We start from the raw sequence: 18,003 nt of genomic DNA, 5'->3' as shown, positions 1-18,003 counted from the left end.
GAATTATTCTCTGGGATTTTATGGGATTCTAACACAAAATTCACATAGAACACAATTTGTTTTGGCTCACTGTCTTGACATGTTTTTAAGCTGTAGAGGATGTGGTTTAACTCTTAGTGCACATTTAGTGACAAGCTAATGCAAATGGTCACCTTCAGGAGCCATGTGGTTTATTTAGGAAACTTACATAGTGACATAGGCAGCCGCATACAAGTTTTTCAGCTGAAAAAAAGAATGTGTCCATTTCAGCTTTTCACAAACTTCAGCAGCTTGAGTTCAATTGAAGTCAAAGTCCGAAGGGCATACTGTACAATATTGCCTCATTAGGGAGTCAATTTCCTTTATGTCTGCACAAAAGCAGAGCATTTCTCTGGATACAAATATTACTATCTTGGCATATTCAAGCTAGTGAAAAAAATAAAAAATAAAACCCAACCAGTATTAGGTCACATGAATAATGGTGAAAAAAAAATCCTTCTTACAAAGGTCCTTTAACCACTTGACAACCGCCCTATAGACAAAGTACGTCTACAGGGCAGTTGCTTAACCCCGGGAGGCCGTTAGTTAACGTCCTCCCAGAATGGCGCGCACTCGGAGGACCTAGCGCATCACGGATCACGGTAAATCGCCTATGATATCGGCGGTTTACCACGTGATCGCTCCGTCCAATAATGGAGCGATCACTTGTAAACAAACTGGCGTCATGTGATGACGCCGGTTCCTCCCTCCCCTCTCTGTACCGATCGGTACAGTGTGAGAGGAGAGGGGAGAGAGCGGAGGCAGCAGCAGCACTGTGGGCTGGATCTGTGACAATTGCAGTCACAGATCCAGCCATCCATCCCTGCGCAATACTCTGCAATACCGTGTGCAATACTCTGCAGTACCCTGCAATTCCCTGTGCAATACTCTGCCATTCCCTGTGCAATACTCTGCGCAATACCCTGCAATATCCTGCAATACTCTGCAATACCCTGCAATACTCCAATACCCCGCAATACTCCAATACCCTGTAATACTCCAATACCCCGCAATACTCCAATACCCTGCAATACTCCAATACCCTGCAATACTTAGCAATACTCGCCACTCACCGCTACGATCAAAGCCAGGATCATTTTTTTTTTTAGTTTTATTTCAGGCTTCCCAGCCTAGAGGTGAGATGTGGGGTCTTATTGACCCCACATCTCACTGTAAAGAGGACCTGTCATGCTATATTCCTATTACAAGGGATGTTTACATTCCTTATCATAGGAATAAAAGTGATCTAAAAATGTATTTTTGGGGAAAAAAGTGTCAAACTAAAATAAATAAAGTAAAATGAACAATAATATATATATATATATATATTTTTTAAAGTGCCCCTGTCCCCATGTGCTCACACGCAGAAGCGAACGCACACGTAAGTCCCGCCCACATATGAAAACGGTGTTCAAGCCACACATGTGAGGTATCGCAGCGAACGTTAGAGCGAGAGCAATCATTTTGGCCCTAGAACTCATCTGTAACTAAAAACATGTAACTAGTAAAAATAATTAAAGCGTCGCCTATGGGGATTTTTAAGTAGCAAAGTTTGGCGCCATTCCACGAGTGTGTGCAATTTTGAAGGGTGACATGTTAGGTATCTATTTACTCGGAGTAACTTCATCTTTCATATTATGCAAAAACATTGGGCTAACTTTACTGTTTTGTGTTTTTTTTTAAGCCCAAACCTGTTTTTTTTTTAAAAAACACGCGTTCGAAAAATTGCTGCGAAAATACAGTGCGAGATAAAAAGTTGTAATGGCCGCCATTGTATTCTCTAGGGTCTTTGCTAAAGAAGCATATATCATGTTTTGGGGTTCTATGTAATTTTCTAGCAAATAAATGATGATTTTTACATATAGAAGAGAAATGTCAGGATTGGCTTGGGTGCTCCAGAACGCCTAATGGCGCTCCCTGCATGTTGGGCCTCTGTATGTGGCCACGCTGTGTAAAAGTCTCACACATGTGGTATTTCCATACTCAGGAGGAATAGCAGAATGTGTTTTGGGGTGTATTTGTGGTATGCATATGCTGTGTGTGAGAAATAACCTGCTAATATGACAGAAACAAGATTATTTTTTTTTTTTTTACAGAATTTTCTGTCTTTTTTCTTTTATAGCGCAAAAAATAAAAAAAACAGAGGTGATCAAATACCACCGAAAGAAAGCTCTATTTGTGTGAAAAACAGGACACAAATTTCATATGGGTACAGTGTTTTATGACTGAGTAATTGTCATTCAAATTGTGAGAGCACCGAAAGCTGAAAATGTATCTGGTTAGGAAGGGGGTTTAAGTGCCCAGTGGTCAAGTGGTTAAAGCCTCATACACACGACCGGTTTTCCCGACGAGAAAACTGCAGTTTTTTAGATTGGTTGGGAAAACTGGTCGTGTGTATGCACCATAGCAGTTTTCCTGACGAGAAAACTGCCCGCAAAAAAATTTGAACCTGCTATATTTTTTCCCGTCACGAAAACCGCTCATGTGTATGCTTTTCCGAGGGAAAAAACGTGCATGCTCAGAATCAAGTATGAGACGGGAGCGCTCGTTCTGGTAAAATTTGCATTTGTAATGGAGATAGCACATTCGTCATGCTGTAACGGACTGAAAAGCACGAAGACTGAAAAGCGCGAATCGTCTTTTACCAAACTTTTACTAACACGAGGATCAGCAAAAGCAGCCCAAAGGGTGGCGCCATTTGAATGGAACGTCCCCTTTATAGTGCCGTTGTACGTGTTGGACGCCACTGCGCTTTGGTCGAGCGTTTTTTTGACTGAACGTGTGTATGCAAGGCAGGCTTGAGAGGAATCACTTTGGGAAAAACTTTGCGTTTTGGCATGTCAGGAAAACCGGTCGTGTGTACATGGCGTTACACTGGCTTTCCAATCGGGTTTGCCTGTCAGTTTTTCAGGTAGACCTGATCGGAAACTCCATGCAAGTCCATGGACAGGCAGATGAAAACAGATGTGTGTCTGATTACATCTGTTTACCTCTGAGTCCGTCCAAGTCAGGGGGGGAGGGTTGCATCCTTAATTTTATTTTTCTGGATTTAACATGGGGATCAACATACGGATGCAAGTCTGTTTTATTCCAGATACCCATAGATCGCACACAGGTAGGGAAAGGTATCAAAATACAGAAAAAAGATGACCAGGTACAAATTTCACAACAGCGTTATCCATCTTGTTTTGCTACACTTCAGCAATAGATTTGTTTATGGATTCTCTGCTGAACAGACCCCGGGCAAGGCTTATGTAAAAGGACCCAAACACTAAACTCTTCTCTCCTTGAGCTGTAACTGATCTCTTTAAAATATTTTATTCACCAAACCTTTAAATAAAGTATATTTAGAGAATTAAATCACATTTACTTCCTTTAAACCTTTAAGCCTGGTTTATGTAAACTTATCCTTTTAATCAAAATGTAGCTGCCTGTCTGTGAGCCTTCTCTAAATCACCCATGTCCTACATAAAGTGGAGTTCCAGGCTTTTTTTGTTTATTAAAAGTCAGCAGCTACAAAAAGTGTAGCTGATGACTTTTTATTAAACAGACACCTGTTCCGTGGTTCAGCGATACGGCCACACTGAGCCCCGCTCTTCTCCCTCTCCTCCTTTCGGCACCTCCTTTGGAACTGTGGGCACCTGGCCGTGACAGCTTGCTGCTTCACGGCCAGGCACTCACTGTGCTCTCCCAGTGGACAGACAATCTTCTGGGACCTGTCACGTGTCCCAGAAGATTGTCAGTACTCATTGTTTCACAGTGGCTCACCTGTTGATTATCTCCTGCTCATCAGTCAAGCCCACAGCCAGCCCTTTCTGGCTATTCAAACTGCTTGGTTCATGTCTTCAATGTCTTCGCCTTGGTCAACATATCTAGAGACTCTCTGCTGTGTTCCTGTTGAAGACTTGCCTGGCTGACGTCCCTTCTGGTTCCTGATCCTGTCTGTTGCCTGTGACTACGTTGATCTCTGGCTTCCTGATTTCCTGGATTGTTCTGACTACCCGATTTGGCCACCGAATCCTGACTATGTTTTGACTACGTTTACCAGTTGTACCATTTTATTAAAAGGTTTGATAAGGTTTAAAAGGTTTCATGGTTCCTGATAATTACGGTACATACTGACAGTAATTTTTTGACATACCGTATATCATTTAATTTTACTGCATAATGATTGAAACAGAAAGTTAACTTACTTGGTACTCTTACTTGATAGTGATTTAATACTGTGAGTGATTCAACAGCCTCATTCTTTGTCTCCCATTCTAGCAGGCCAGACAATGTTTTAGATGAAGCTGTAGAAGAACAATAGGATAGTGATATTAAATAGGCTAACACCACCACAGAAAAACATATTCTATGACAGTTTAAGATCTACTAACGTTTTGCATCAAACACTTTGAATTTGATGAATGTAGAAACGTTGTGGTCTTCGCAGAGCTAAAATAAAAACACAAAATGGTTAATAAATTAAGAAACATACAGGTACATGCATTAAAAATAAACACAAAAGTACAAAGTGAGCTCTTCAGTAGTAAGGCAGTTATTTTCTTATGCTACATATAGGTGCTGCTCAGAACAAGGGAGTAGAGACTATACAGGCTTCGTAGTGCATTCTAGCTCCATAGTAAAAGTAAACATGAAAAGGTGAGGTTTCAGTTTTGCATGGTTATTGAACTTCTTATTAAGGTTTTTACATCCTTTGGACATTCCCTGTGACTAAAGAATACCTTAAAGCCTAGTACACATTATCTTTTTTTTTATTTAGCCCCATGGGTTGAAGTGAAAATAAAATAAAAAAAACTGACAGCTCAGGTCAGGGCCACTGTACTAACAATCCGATGTTAGTACATCGATCTCCCCCACTGAGCTATTGTGTTCTGATCGGTGGGATGTACCCCCCAACCCCCCCCCCCCGCCTGAGAGCGCTGGAAGCCAGAGGAGAAATAATTGCTACAGGTGAGCCAAGGAGATCCCACAGCAGGTAACCCCCCACAGGTGCTGGCCCAGTTTGCCATCACGACAAACAAGGAAATAGGCAGCTGCACACCGCAACAGGGTACCAATGAAATGTCCTTTATTGTAATGTAGACAGATGCAGTTACAGAAATGAATGGAAGGTTAACATGTTTCACACATCTTGTGCTTAGTCATAACCCGATTGGGAGCTGGTCAGGCTGCTGGTTTTCCAGCATGCTCGTCCGACTGTCAGACTGGCTGCCCTACACACGTGCCGACTGTCTGCCGTTTTTTTATTTTTATTTTTAAAACTGACATTTTATTGGTTCAAGATTTTTCAACAGAAAAAATATAGACAAAAGAGAACATAATATTGTAGAGAGCAAATGCCTGACAGGACACACTATATTGCCGGCTACAAAACTTTGATGGAATATACAAAACAAATAACCAAAAATAGTATAGAGCATAATCCAATCAGTTGGGCGTGGTTTAAAGCTTCAGTATCACAACAGTCTAAATCGCCCAAAATAAGTTTTTTTCTTCTTTTGGGCAACAGAAGTTACCACGATTTGTCAGGTGACAATCACTGCAAAATTGCACCGCAATCAGGGTGCCATTGGAAGTGACGGGGATTGCACGGACGTCCATCGATTTGCAGCGTTTCGGGACGTGAATGAAGCTATAGGCCACATTTGTTGAATTTTATCTATGGCTAAAATGGAGATTTCACCTATGAATGGAGTGAAAGTTTGCATGTATCAAACAATTGGTACTAATCAGAAAAAAAAATCAAGATGAATGTGTCTGTTTGAAAATGTTTCTTGTATAAGTATCTGCAATCCAAATGAGAGTTCCCCCTCCCCCTAGTTAAAATATTTTAGCCCAGGCTGAAAACAGTAAAGTGGCCTGCTGTACAGTAATGTCTCGTACACACGATCCGAAAATCGGATGAAAAATACTGCTTTTAAATTGATCGTATGATAATCTGATCGTTAGTACAGAGCCTGCCAGAGCCAATCACTACAGTTCATCCGATATTAGCCAATTGCACAAACACGAAAAAATTTCTCGCACGATACCCGATCATACGTTTTTTGTTTAATCAGTACAGTTGTCATCCAAAAATACAATAGAAATACACTACAACACATGACATCACCTCCGAATTTTTTATTCTGTCGTATGAGAATTTGTCATTTTAGAAACCTCTCCATTTTCGATATGTGACTAGCACGCAAAAAAAACTGACGATCTGTCTTGCGATTTTTGGATCGTGTGTACGGACCATTAGGAAAATTTGGACACTGAAAGTAATCAGAATTTTAATTCTGATCCAGACCTGTGTCAGCAAATTCCATGAACAACTCTTGACAGATTTTATGGTAAGACAGTGTTAAACAGATAGGGCCAGATTCTCAGTGGAGATACGACGGCGTATCTCCAGATACGCCGTCGTATCTCTGCGTTGCACAGTCGTATCTATGCGCCTGATTCTTAGAATCAGTTACGCATAGATATCTGTTAGATCCAACAGGCCTAAGTCTCTTACGCCGTCGGATCGTAACTGCATATTTACGCTGGCCGCTAGGTGGCGCTTCCGTCGAATTCCGCGTTGAGTATGCAAATGAGCTAGATACGCGAATTCCCGAACGTACGCCCGGCCGACGCAGTAAAGTTACGCCGTTTACGTTAGGCTTTTCCTGTCGTATAGTTACCCCTGCTATATGGTGGCGTAAGTGCGGCGTAACAATGTTAAGTATGGCCGTCGTTCCCGCGTCGAAATTTGAAAAAGTTACGTCGTTTGCGTAAGTCGTCTGTGAATGGGGCTGGACGTCATTTACGTTCACGTCGAAACCAATGACCTTGCGGCGTACTTTGGAGCAATGCACACTGGGAAATTCCACGGACGGCGCATGCGCCGTTCGGGAAAAACGTCAATCACTTCGGGTCACAATACATTTACATAAAACACGCCCCCCTGATCCAAATTTGAATTAGGCGGGCTTACGCCGGCCGATTTACGCTACGCCGCAACTTACGGAGCAAGTGCTTTGAGAATACAGCACTTGCCCATCTAAGTTGCGGAGGCGTAACTTAAATCGGATACGTTAAGCGGCGGCAAAGATACGCGGTTCTATGTGAATCTAGCCCATACTGTTTTACTTGTAGCAAACTTTTTACTGTAAATCAATAAACACACAAAAAACAATGTGAGAAGGAAAACAATTGTTTTTTATCTGACACACATAAGCCCCACCATCTGTTATGTAAATGTCAAATGCCAGAGCTACACTCAGCAGTAGGGGATGACATTTAACAGTTGATGACAATGGGCAGAGATTATCATTAGGAGAGGAGGGGCTTAAAGTGGTTGAAACAAATCCTCCTACATAAGTTGTACCTGTTTATCGCTCTTCTCTACATCAGTTTAAAGCACGCATATTAAAAGGCTATTTATCAGCAGTAAAAGTAAGGGGTCGGGGATCTGACATCATACAAATGCACTGAACAGCTAGAACACAGAGTTTAATGAAACCTGTGTGAGGGGGTTGAGCCCCCTCCGCCCTTACTATCTGTTATTCATGCAGACAGAGGGAAGAGAGGTCAAAGAGAAATGACACTCGGTACTTTGGATTGAGACTAGCATACATTATAGAGGTATATGCTTTGTTTATTTTTCATATTAGTGGTTTATAACTACTTTAAGCCAAGGACCTATGTACAGTCTGATCCTGGGATCCAAGGGGTATCAACTAGAAAACTAGTACAAGTACTTGTATGCAGTGTACACTGTATGCAATGCAATACTGTTTGCTTAGAAATGCTTTAGATAGGTTTACTTAGGCAGTGCTGTTTTCTTGCAAAGCTAGACATGTCAAAAAGGGCAAAAGACAACTGTTAAACTTGTTGCGCTTTCATAGTATTACATAGATGATCACAAAAGATTGGGAGAAATGTAAATTTGCATAATGCTAAACAGCAAACTTATGTGGCCACTTTATCCACCGATCCAGTACTGGGCAGGACCCCTGGTAAATCAACCCCATAGGTCAGAACCATCGAAATCTGCCACTCTTTACATTTAGTAACACTTTTCAAATAGCGGAATACACCTCAACCCTGTAAAACAAGGATTTGTTAGGTGGGTGGTTGCTCAGAAAGATCAACACATGTTAAAAAGAATCTCCTGTATTTCATAAATCTATAAAATCAAGGGGCTACAAAAACCCAATTTTTTAAAATCCATCACACACAGTATGAGAAAGTTAAAGAACATCAACGCCATTAGTTCTCAATCCAAAGTAAACCCGCACATCTGGGCTTAAACTTGTAATGAATAATGTCCCAGCCATAGTGGTCTTAATGGTCAGAGAAATCACGTGATTGTTGCAATCAAGTCGATTGAAAATGCCTGAAAATGCCTGAGAATGTCATCATAAGCATCCCACAAGGGATATGATTTTCCACCCAAGTTTTCGAAGACTTCTCGTCTGTCTTCACTTCTACACATATGTAGCGTGGTCTGAGCAGACCTCCATTAGCTTTCAGGATAGCCTGAATTCTTTGCAGCATTGGTTCAACAAGACACTCGTGATGTGGTTTGATGCATTTTGCATACATTTTTATGTATAAACACGTAAGGCAATGTCGTTCTACATTCTTGTCCACAGTGATCATTAGTGGTGCAATGGATCAAAAAACTCACGGTTCGGATCGTTCCTCGGATCAGAGCCACGGATCGGATAATTTTTCGGACACCACCATATATAGTCCCCACTGTAATATCTACATCTCCCCCCACTGTAATATCCACATATCCCCCCCACTGTAATGTCCACATCTCCCCCCACTGTTATATCCACATCTCCCCCCTGTAATGTCCACATCATCTCCCCCACTGTAATGTCCACATCTCCCCTCATTTCCCCCACTGTAATTTCCACATCTCCCCCACTGCAATGTCCACATCTCCCCCCATCTCCCTCACTGTAATGTCCACATCTCCCCCACTGTAATGTTCACCACATCTCCCCCCTGTAATGTCCACATCACCCCCCCCCCCCTGTAATGTCCACATCTCCTCTCATCTCCCCCACTGTAATTTCCACATCTCCCCCACTGCAATGTCCACATCTCCCCCACTGCAATGTCCACATGTCCCCCCATCTCCCTCACTGTAATGTCCACATCTCCCCCACTGTAATGTCCACATCTCCCCAGTCAACGCCGCTCTGGGAAGCTCACCTAGGCCGCCGCCGCGTGTACCGAGATGGCTGCTGCTCCAGAGCTAGGCCGAAGTCACGGCCTTTCCTATGGGCTCAATTCGCAGATCGCGTGGTATGCTGATCCCGGACGTTGACCCGTTCGGATCAATGACGATCCGTTGCACCCCTAGTGATCATTCTTCATTATGTTGGACTTTATAGGTATAAGAACCTTAAATTCTCTTCATTGCTGTTTGTTAAAGGAACATGTTACACATGGGCAGCACAGTGGCCAAGTGGTTAGCTCTTCCACCTAGCAGCACTAGGGTCATCAGTTGAAATTCCAACCACAGCACTACATGCATGGAATTTGAATGTTTTCCTTGTGCCTGCGTGGGTTTACTCCCACGCTCCAAAGACATGCTTGTAGGTTAATCAGCTCCTGTCTAAATTGGCTAAATTAGTATGTGCAATATAAATGCAAGTTAGGGAACTTGGATTGTAAGCTCCACTAGGGCAGGGACAGATGTGAATGTAGAATATATATGTAAATTGATGGCACTATAGAAGTACCTGCAATAAATAAAATATTTTCCAAACGAGACCTGGAAAAATTGTATTGGGTCTACGGTTATCAAATAATTCTTACCATGCTGTAAAATTTGCACACATTCTTCAGGAAAATACATTATCCCAATGTGGTTATATGGGCTTCATGCATTTAAATGCATTGAAATGTCATCACAGATACATTTGTTATGACTTCTTCATGCATTTCTATTCACCTGAGCGGGTTTTGTCAGTTCCGCCTCATCTTCTGCAGTTACAGGCGACTCTTCTGTACTGAAATTATTTACTATGATTTCACTGCAAAACTGAAAGCTTTTCACATTACACAATGACAGCTGCAGCAAGCTCTCAGATACAGCTCACCTATTTTCTTGTCTGGAGGACATCCAGCATGACAAGCTCATCCAACATGATATAGCTCATTCCTCCTCAGCTTTACTGCCCCTTGCTTGTCCTTTTGATTCACTGAATTTCAGTTCTTTTAGTCATTAAGGTTTAGCATCACATGGGGTGTTATCTACAGCACACAAATGCAGCCTACCTAAGACTAGCCACTCTTCCAGTTGTAAACCTCTAATGCCTCGTACACACGATTGCGATTCCCGAAGTGAAAAGTGCGATGTGAGAAAAGATTGAGAGCAGGATCTAAATTTTCGTGACAGGAAAAATTCCTATGGGGAATCGCGATCGCCTGTAAGCAATTACGACGCAAAAAACCCTGCGCATGTTCAGAATCAAGCAGAAGAGCCGAACTGCCTATGGAACTTCATTGATCTCGGCTCGTCGTACGTGTTGTACGTCACCACTTTCTTGGCGGTCGGAATTTCGACCAAGATTAGTGTGTATGCAAGACAAGTTTCAGAAAGACAAACAAGGCGCCTCTAAGTGCAGAAGTATAAAACTTTTAATATCCCCTAAAGGGGTTAAAAACACTTACAAGATGGTGAATGAAACAGGCATGTAGCAGGTAAGTGTGTCCAGAAGATGTTCCAGTGGCAGGGCAGACCCAGTCTGTGATGGTAAAGCTTCCAGGGAAGTCCACAAGATAACAGCCAACTTGTGCTGTGAGTGTTCAGGGGACACAATAGTGCTGGAGCCTGGGGATGATGTCAGAAGAAGCGAGACAAAAACCAGCATGGAACACAAACAGGAAGTGAACAGGAAGTGTGTCATAGAGGCAGGACGTGTTTCGGAACAGCTCATTGGTTCCTTCTTCAGCCACGCGTCCCGTCTCTATGACACACTTCCTGTTTGTGTTCCATGCTGGTTTTTGTCTCGCTTCCTCTGACATCATCCCCAGGCTCCAGCACTATTGTGTCCCCTGAACACTCACAGCACAAGTTGGCTGTTATCTTGTGGACTTCCCTGGAAGCTTTACCATCAAAGACTGGGACATCTTCTGGACACACTTACCTGCTACATGCCTGTTTCATCCACCATCTTGTAAGTGTTTTTAACACCTTTAGGGGATATTAAAAGTTTTATACTTCTGCACTTAGAGGTGCCTTGTTTGTTTTTCTGTTTCTATTAGAGATTGCTTGTCTCCCTGAGTGCTGCCTAAAATGTGTGAAGATTTGCTACCCTCTCCAACACAGACTTGATCTGTCAGGATTAAAATGCTTGGAGCGCCCTGGATATACACATTTTTTTGCAAGACAAGTTTCAGCTGTTTTCCTGCTGAAAAAAAACCCCTTGGTTTTCTTGTCGGAAATCGCAATCGTGTGTACGAGGCATTACATGAAAAAAGCATATCCCTCTATTGTAATTAATACCCTCAATCCGAAGCCCATAGTGTAATCTGCTGTCTATTCCTCATGCAGAGAAAGGCCTGAAGCGGACTCCAAAGCATCACAGGTGACGGCTCACCCCAAGTACATAGCAGATGACAGCCTTAGCCATGTATATTTCCTATGATTATGTATAAAGGTGGGAGGTGTCCATTCTCTCCACTCAGGTTTCACTGAACTCTGTGCTATAGCTGTGCAGTGTGTGGGTGATGTGAGAGCCCCACCCCTACCTTCAACTGCTGAGAAACAGCCTTTGATCCGTGTGCTTTAGGAGGATGTAACAAAGAGATGGCTCCAGATAAAAATAGGTAACAACCTATATTCTATTCTGTATTTTATAAAGAGACAGAGCAGTAGTATCCGATTGCTATGTGACAATCTTTTTCACAGAATTGATCTTTAAACAGCCCTAGTGTTCTTACTTTGTTTGATGTTTTTAGCTGCCATTACTGAATCTGAGCTTCTGGTGTGTCCCTGCACCTTTAAGGTATACCTCCAAGGCATACCTGCTCACAGTTTATTTAATGTTATATACAGCTTGTCTGAGGATGGGAGTTCACACTTTGTGCTAGAGCCTTGGCATGGCAGTATAGCTTTACATATATTTGAAAATGCTTACAAAAAAAATTGAAATAAAAAAATAAAAAACCTTTTTGGTTTTTAACATGAATTGTTAAAACAGTTTTGTCTGTTTGATTTTGCTGACTAGCTAGTAAGTGTGCTTGGGACCTTTGGAATATTATTTTTAGGTTTACCTGAATACAAATAAAAAAAATTATATAATTCTGTTAGCACTGAACATAAAGAAACTTTATACAAGAATGGTACATCCCCTAAATTCACATATTCATGAAAAATGAAAAGGTAAATTAACTCCAAATATCCTGGCCACCATTCTAAACCCTGCTGCACATAGCAGCCTTAAAGCCTTGTGCTGTTGGTATAGCAGTTCATACACTGCAATACACAGCGTGAGTTTCCATCATGCTCGCAACAGCAGGCGTTCACGGACCATGCTGATCAATGAGAAGCGCATATGAGGCTTCTTCTTCTGATGTCACAGAATAAAGAAACATTTCTCATTGGTTAGTGAGGTTAGATGCTGACCAATGAGCAATTGCCACTTTGAGCATTATGATGAATACTCACTCCAGGGCTGTGTATTGGGTGTACCAGGTACAGAGCACTACACTACGCAATGTGTAGCAGGGTCTAGAGGGGTAGTCGGATTTACAAGGGCTTGCAAGCCTGCATTAGCCAAATTCGAGCACCTTCCACTGCCCAAATAATAAGACAACAAAGAAAAGCATGATTGATTACCTTTTGAAATATACTTTCATCCATTGTTAAGGGGACATTATAAAAATGCAGAACACAAGATGGTGGCTGGATGATGTTCTTGGAGGCCTGACCAGCACTGGTAAACCTATTATTCTTACTCATTGAAAAATCCTTGTAAGTACCATCTTCAGGTTCAAAAACCTGACTTGGGACAACAGAATGCTGCTTTGATACACTGAAATGAGAACAATAAAGCATTTAATATATTTTAAATGGCAGTTACATATTTCTCCATAACACATGAATACATTTCAGTTGGATCTACAGTAAACGCAATGTCCGATTTGCCTTAGTGCCTGTCTTGATGGGCTTTTCTTTACGTTACAACTGCTTCTCGATGCATACAAGGCAATGGGACTGTAGAAGCTTGATACAGCTTAGAAAGAGGTCCACTGCAGGGCAAACGCACCAGTCAATGAACTGTGAATGATCTCAGAAACGTCTCAAGCTTATCTCAACTAAAGAGCAAAGCAAGTTGCAATATGAATCTAACAAGGAAATCAAAAAGTCAAAACGAACGACAGAATGCAAAAGATATTAGGAAAAAAATCCCCAAAATTCTTCAAATATATTCATAGTAAAAAGGTCAGGTCTGAGCATGTAGGCCCTTTACAAAATAAATCTAGAGTGGGTTACTGGGGACAAAGAAAAGGCTAATTTAATAAATACATACTTCAGCTCTGTGTATTTAAAGGAGCATGGGGGAGCTCATGTTCATAATGGAGATAGTAGTGACACAGCCCCAAATGATCCACAATGACTGAAAAGTGATATGGTCCAGAAATATTTAGACATAATAAAGGTGGATAAAGCACATGGACCAGATGGCACCCACCCATGGATCCTAAAATAATTGAGCTCTGTCACTTCAAAGCCATTGTTTCTAATATTTAGGGACTCAATGACTGGAATGGTACCACTGGATTGGCACAGGGCCAATGTGGTGCCCATGTTTAAAAAGGGATCAAAGTCTTTACCAAGTAACAATAGACCTGTTAGTTTAACTTCTATAGTTGGGAAGATACTGGAGAGTTTATTAAAAGACCACATAGATGAGTTCTTGCTGGGAAAAAATATTTTAAGCAACAGACAGCATGGATTTATGGAAGACAGAAGTTTTCAAACAAACCTGATTTATTTCTATTAGTAGGTAAGTAAAACCTTGGACAGAGGGGTGGCTGCAAATGTGGTATACATGGAGTTTGAAAAAGTGTTTGACACAGTTCACCCCACACACGGCTCATGTGTAATGTAAAGTCTATAGGCTTGGAAAGATCAGTTTGTAAATGGATATAAAACTGTCTAAAAAACAGATTTCAGAAAGTAGTGGTTAATGATTCTTATTTTGAATGGTCTAAGGTCGTCAGTGGTGTACCCCAAGGTTCAGTGCTGGGACACTTTCTTTGTAATATCTTTATAAATGATATTGGGTCTGGAATTAAAAGTACAATTTCAGCCTTTGCAGATGACACTAAGCTATGCAGTGGATTCTCCAACCTCAATGCTCAATGTCTAATTGGGCAGCTAAGTGGCAAATGAGGTTTAATGTTGATAAATGTAAAGTTATGCACTTGGGGGATAAGAATATGCATGCACCATACATACTAGGGGGAGTACAACTGGGAGAATCAATGGTGGAGAAAGATCTGGTGGTTTGGTAGATCATAAGCTCAATAAATAGCCTGTAATGCCAAGCTGCGATTTCCAAAGCGAGCAAAATCTTTTCTTGTATTAATAGAGATATTGGGCACCAGTTCTCAAGAAGGATATCGGAGAACTGGAGAAAGTGCAGAGAAGGGCAACCAAACTGATAAGAGTCATGGAGGAGCTCTGCTATGAGGAAAAATTTGAGGAACTGAATCTACTCCTTCTTGATAAGATGAGATTAAGGGGGGATATGATCAACATGTACAGATACATAAGTGGTCCATATAGTGAACTTGGTGTTGTTATTCACTCTAGGGTCACCACAGAGGACAAGGGGGCATTCTTTACGTCAAGAGGAAAAAAATATTTCATCTCCAAATGTGGAAAGGTTTCTTCGCAGTAGAGCTGTGAAAATGTTGAATAGACTCCCTCCAGAGGCGGTTCTGGCCAGCTCAGTAGATTGCTTTAACCACTTGAGCACCGGGCCATCGTCAAATGACGGCTTCACGGTGACTCTGAATATTCAACAGGACGTCTTTTGACGTCCTGTATTCCTCCGGTCACTTGGGGGTGCGCGAGCGCGCCGGCACGTCCCCGAGATGCCGATGCGCGCGCCTGGCGGTCGCGATGTCCGCCAGGTACCCGCGATCGGTAACGACAGAGCAGTGACGTGGAGCTCTGTGTGTAAACACAGAGCTCCACGTCCTGTCAGGGGACAGAGGAGACCGATCTGTGTCTCTTGTACATAGGGACATAGATCGGTCACCTTCCCAGTCACCCCCCTTCCCCCACAGTTAGAACACAATACAGGTATACATATTAACACCTCCCTCACCCCCTAGTGTTAACCCCTTGAATGCCAGTCACATTTATACAGTAATTAGTGCATATTTATCGCATTATTCGCTGTATAAATGTGAATGGCGCCAAAAACGAGTCAAAAGTGTCCGATGTGTTCGCCGCAATGTCACGGTGACAGTAAAAAAATCACAAATCGCCGCCAATACTAGTAAAAAAATGAATAAAATAAAAATGCCATAAATCTATCACCTATTTTGTAAACGCTATAACTTTTGCGCAAACCAATCAATATATGATCATTGCGATTTTTTTTACCAAAAATATGTAGAAGAATACGTATCGGCCTAAACTGAGGAAAACATTTTTTTTTTTCAAAAAATTGTGATATTTATTAAATAAAAAAGTAAAAAATATTGTGTTTTTTTTTTAAATTGTCACTCTTCTTTTGTTTAACAGCGCAAAAAATAAAAAACGCAGAGGTGATCAAATACCACCAAAAGAAAGCTCTATTTGTGGGAACAAAATGATAAAAACATTGTTTGGGTACTTTGTAGCACGACCGCGCAATTGTCATTCAAAGTGCGACAGTGCTGAAAGCTGAAAATTGGCTTGGGCAGGAAGGTGCGTAAGTGCGGTATGGAAGTGGTTAAAAAATATATCTGAGTACTAACATTTATAGGTAAAGTTGCCTCCTGGGGGATCAGGAAGGAATTTCTTCCCCTGCTGTAGCAAATCGGAGCATGCTTTGCTGGGGTTTTTTACTTCCTCTGGATCAACTTTGGATGAAGAATTGTGTATATGGGATTGTATGTTTTTTTGGGGGTTGAACTGGATGGACTTGAGTCTTTTTTTAACCTGACTAACTATCTAACTATGTCCATCTGCACAAGCCCAAAGTGTGTTAACACAGGCCCTCCCTCATATATTTATAATTGACATACGGTTACATACTGTACATTTTTCAACAGTGGATTTATTTAACAAAATAGCGAAACAAGATGCACTGACCCAAAGTATTTACTATGCTCATGGAAATGCAAACATCAGGTATAGCATACACACTGCAAGTTCACAAACAAATAGTGTTTCTAAAGCAGTGTTTGCTTCAAAGATTAAAGACAAGTTTCAGCATATCAAAAAAAAAATGTAATTTCTATAGTTCTTTTAAGGCTATTTGACTATTTTGCATGCAAAATTCTTGCTGGAAGAGAAGTATGCACTAATATCACTAAAATTACTGTAAAGCCCATAAAGGTAAAAAATAGCTCTTGGTGCAAGGAGAGTACCATACACATTGGGGGTTATTTACTAAAGGAAAATCCACTTTGCACTACAAGTGCACTGAATGTGCACTTGGAAGTAAAGTCGCTGTAGATCCGAGCGGGACATGCAAGGAAAACAAAACACAGCATTTTAGCTTTCACATGATTGGATAATAAAATCAGCAGAGATTCCCCTCTTTTCAGATCTTCCCCTCAGATTTAGAGCGACTGCACTACCAAGTGCACTTTCAAGTACACTTGCAGTGCATTTGTAGGGCAAAGTGGATTTGCCTTTCGTAAATAACCTGCATTGTATATACATGAAGTACAAGCTTTGGACACAATAAGCATGATTTTCTATGCTGCTGCAAAATTATCACTAGAGATCATTACAATAAGCTTTTAAAACCTGCTGTATTGATAAGAATTTGCTACCTTACTTGCTCTGAGCAAACACCAAAGGGTATTTTTAGAGCTGCTCCTTTGTTTGGCACATATGTTTTTAAAACCTTATTGAGCAACTGTGGAGCAGGCCACATTTTGTATAATCAAGTTTATTGTTTTTCCAACACGTAAAACACATACATACATTCACCAGTAAATTGTATACACAGCGAAATGGCGACCACGCAGGGTCTCATAAACTTTAAAATCCCGAGAGGGACCATTGAACAAACAGTATATAGACAAACAGTGCCAAGATAACAGGCACCAAACGGGTGTCTCGTGTAGTAGTCTCTACCAAGGGGGGTGCAATTGTCTATTGTGTAATATAGGGTCGGGTTGCTGTGTCTGCTCTTTATGAAACACATGGCAGGAGCCCCGGCCCGCGAGCCAGGCGGGGGGGGGGCGGCAAGAGCCTCCATTAATCCACCCCCTGAGCAGGTCACATTTTAAGGTGTTTATTAAAGTTTGAATACAGGCATACCCCGCTTTAAGTACACTCACTTTACATACACTCGCGAGTAAGGACATACCTGCGAGTGTATGTAAAGTGCCTTACAAGTACTGTACGGACATTTTGCAGCCGCAGTAGAAGGAGCTGAAGCTCAGAGAGCATAGCCCACCCTGTTCCAGTGTGCCCCTGACACCCCCACTACAACCCCTGAGACCTCAACTACAGCTCTCGACACCCCCACTACAGTCCCTGACCCCCCACTACACCCTAGAAGTGAAAAAGGGTATTGTTTCACTTTTAAGTACATTTTCGTTTTACATACATGCTCTGGTCCCGTTGTGTACTTAAAAGTGGGGTATGCCTGTAGTTCATTTGGACCAAGCTGGTTCAAATTAACCATTTACTTAGCAATGTTAACAGATGCAGTGTCTGGAAGAACCACATAAAAACTGTACTACGTAGCCTTAACTGCATGCAATATACAGAGCTGTGTTCCAGCAGCATACCGAGACCTT

General features: G+C 41.7%; 1 protein-coding gene across 1 annotated transcript in view; it reads right to left on the bottom strand.

Moving 5' to 3' along the window:
• HNRNPLL (heterogeneous nuclear ribonucleoprotein L like) overlaps window positions 1-18,003 on the bottom strand; it is a 122,300-nt gene that overhangs the window by 12,913 nt on the left and 91,384 nt on the right. The window contains exons 10-12 of the mRNA XM_040350780.1: window positions 12,860-13,055; window positions 4,398-4,455; window positions 4,212-4,310 (exon numbers count right to left, since the gene is read on the bottom strand). Of these exons, the coding sequence (XP_040206714.1) occupies window positions 4,212-4,310; window positions 4,398-4,455; window positions 12,860-13,055 (353 nt within the window). The remainder of the gene's footprint in view (window positions 1-4,211; window positions 4,311-4,397; window positions 4,456-12,859; window positions 13,056-18,003) is intronic.

The sequence above is a fragment of the Rana temporaria genome, chromosome 4, assembly GCF_905171775.1.
Source record: "Rana temporaria chromosome 4, aRanTem1.1, whole genome shotgun sequence".
Classification (NCBI taxonomy): Eukaryota; Metazoa; Chordata; class Amphibia; order Anura; family Ranidae; genus Rana; species Rana temporaria.
The sequence above is the reverse complement of the archived record's forward strand: the minus strand, read 5'-3'. Positions and strand labels throughout refer to the sequence as shown.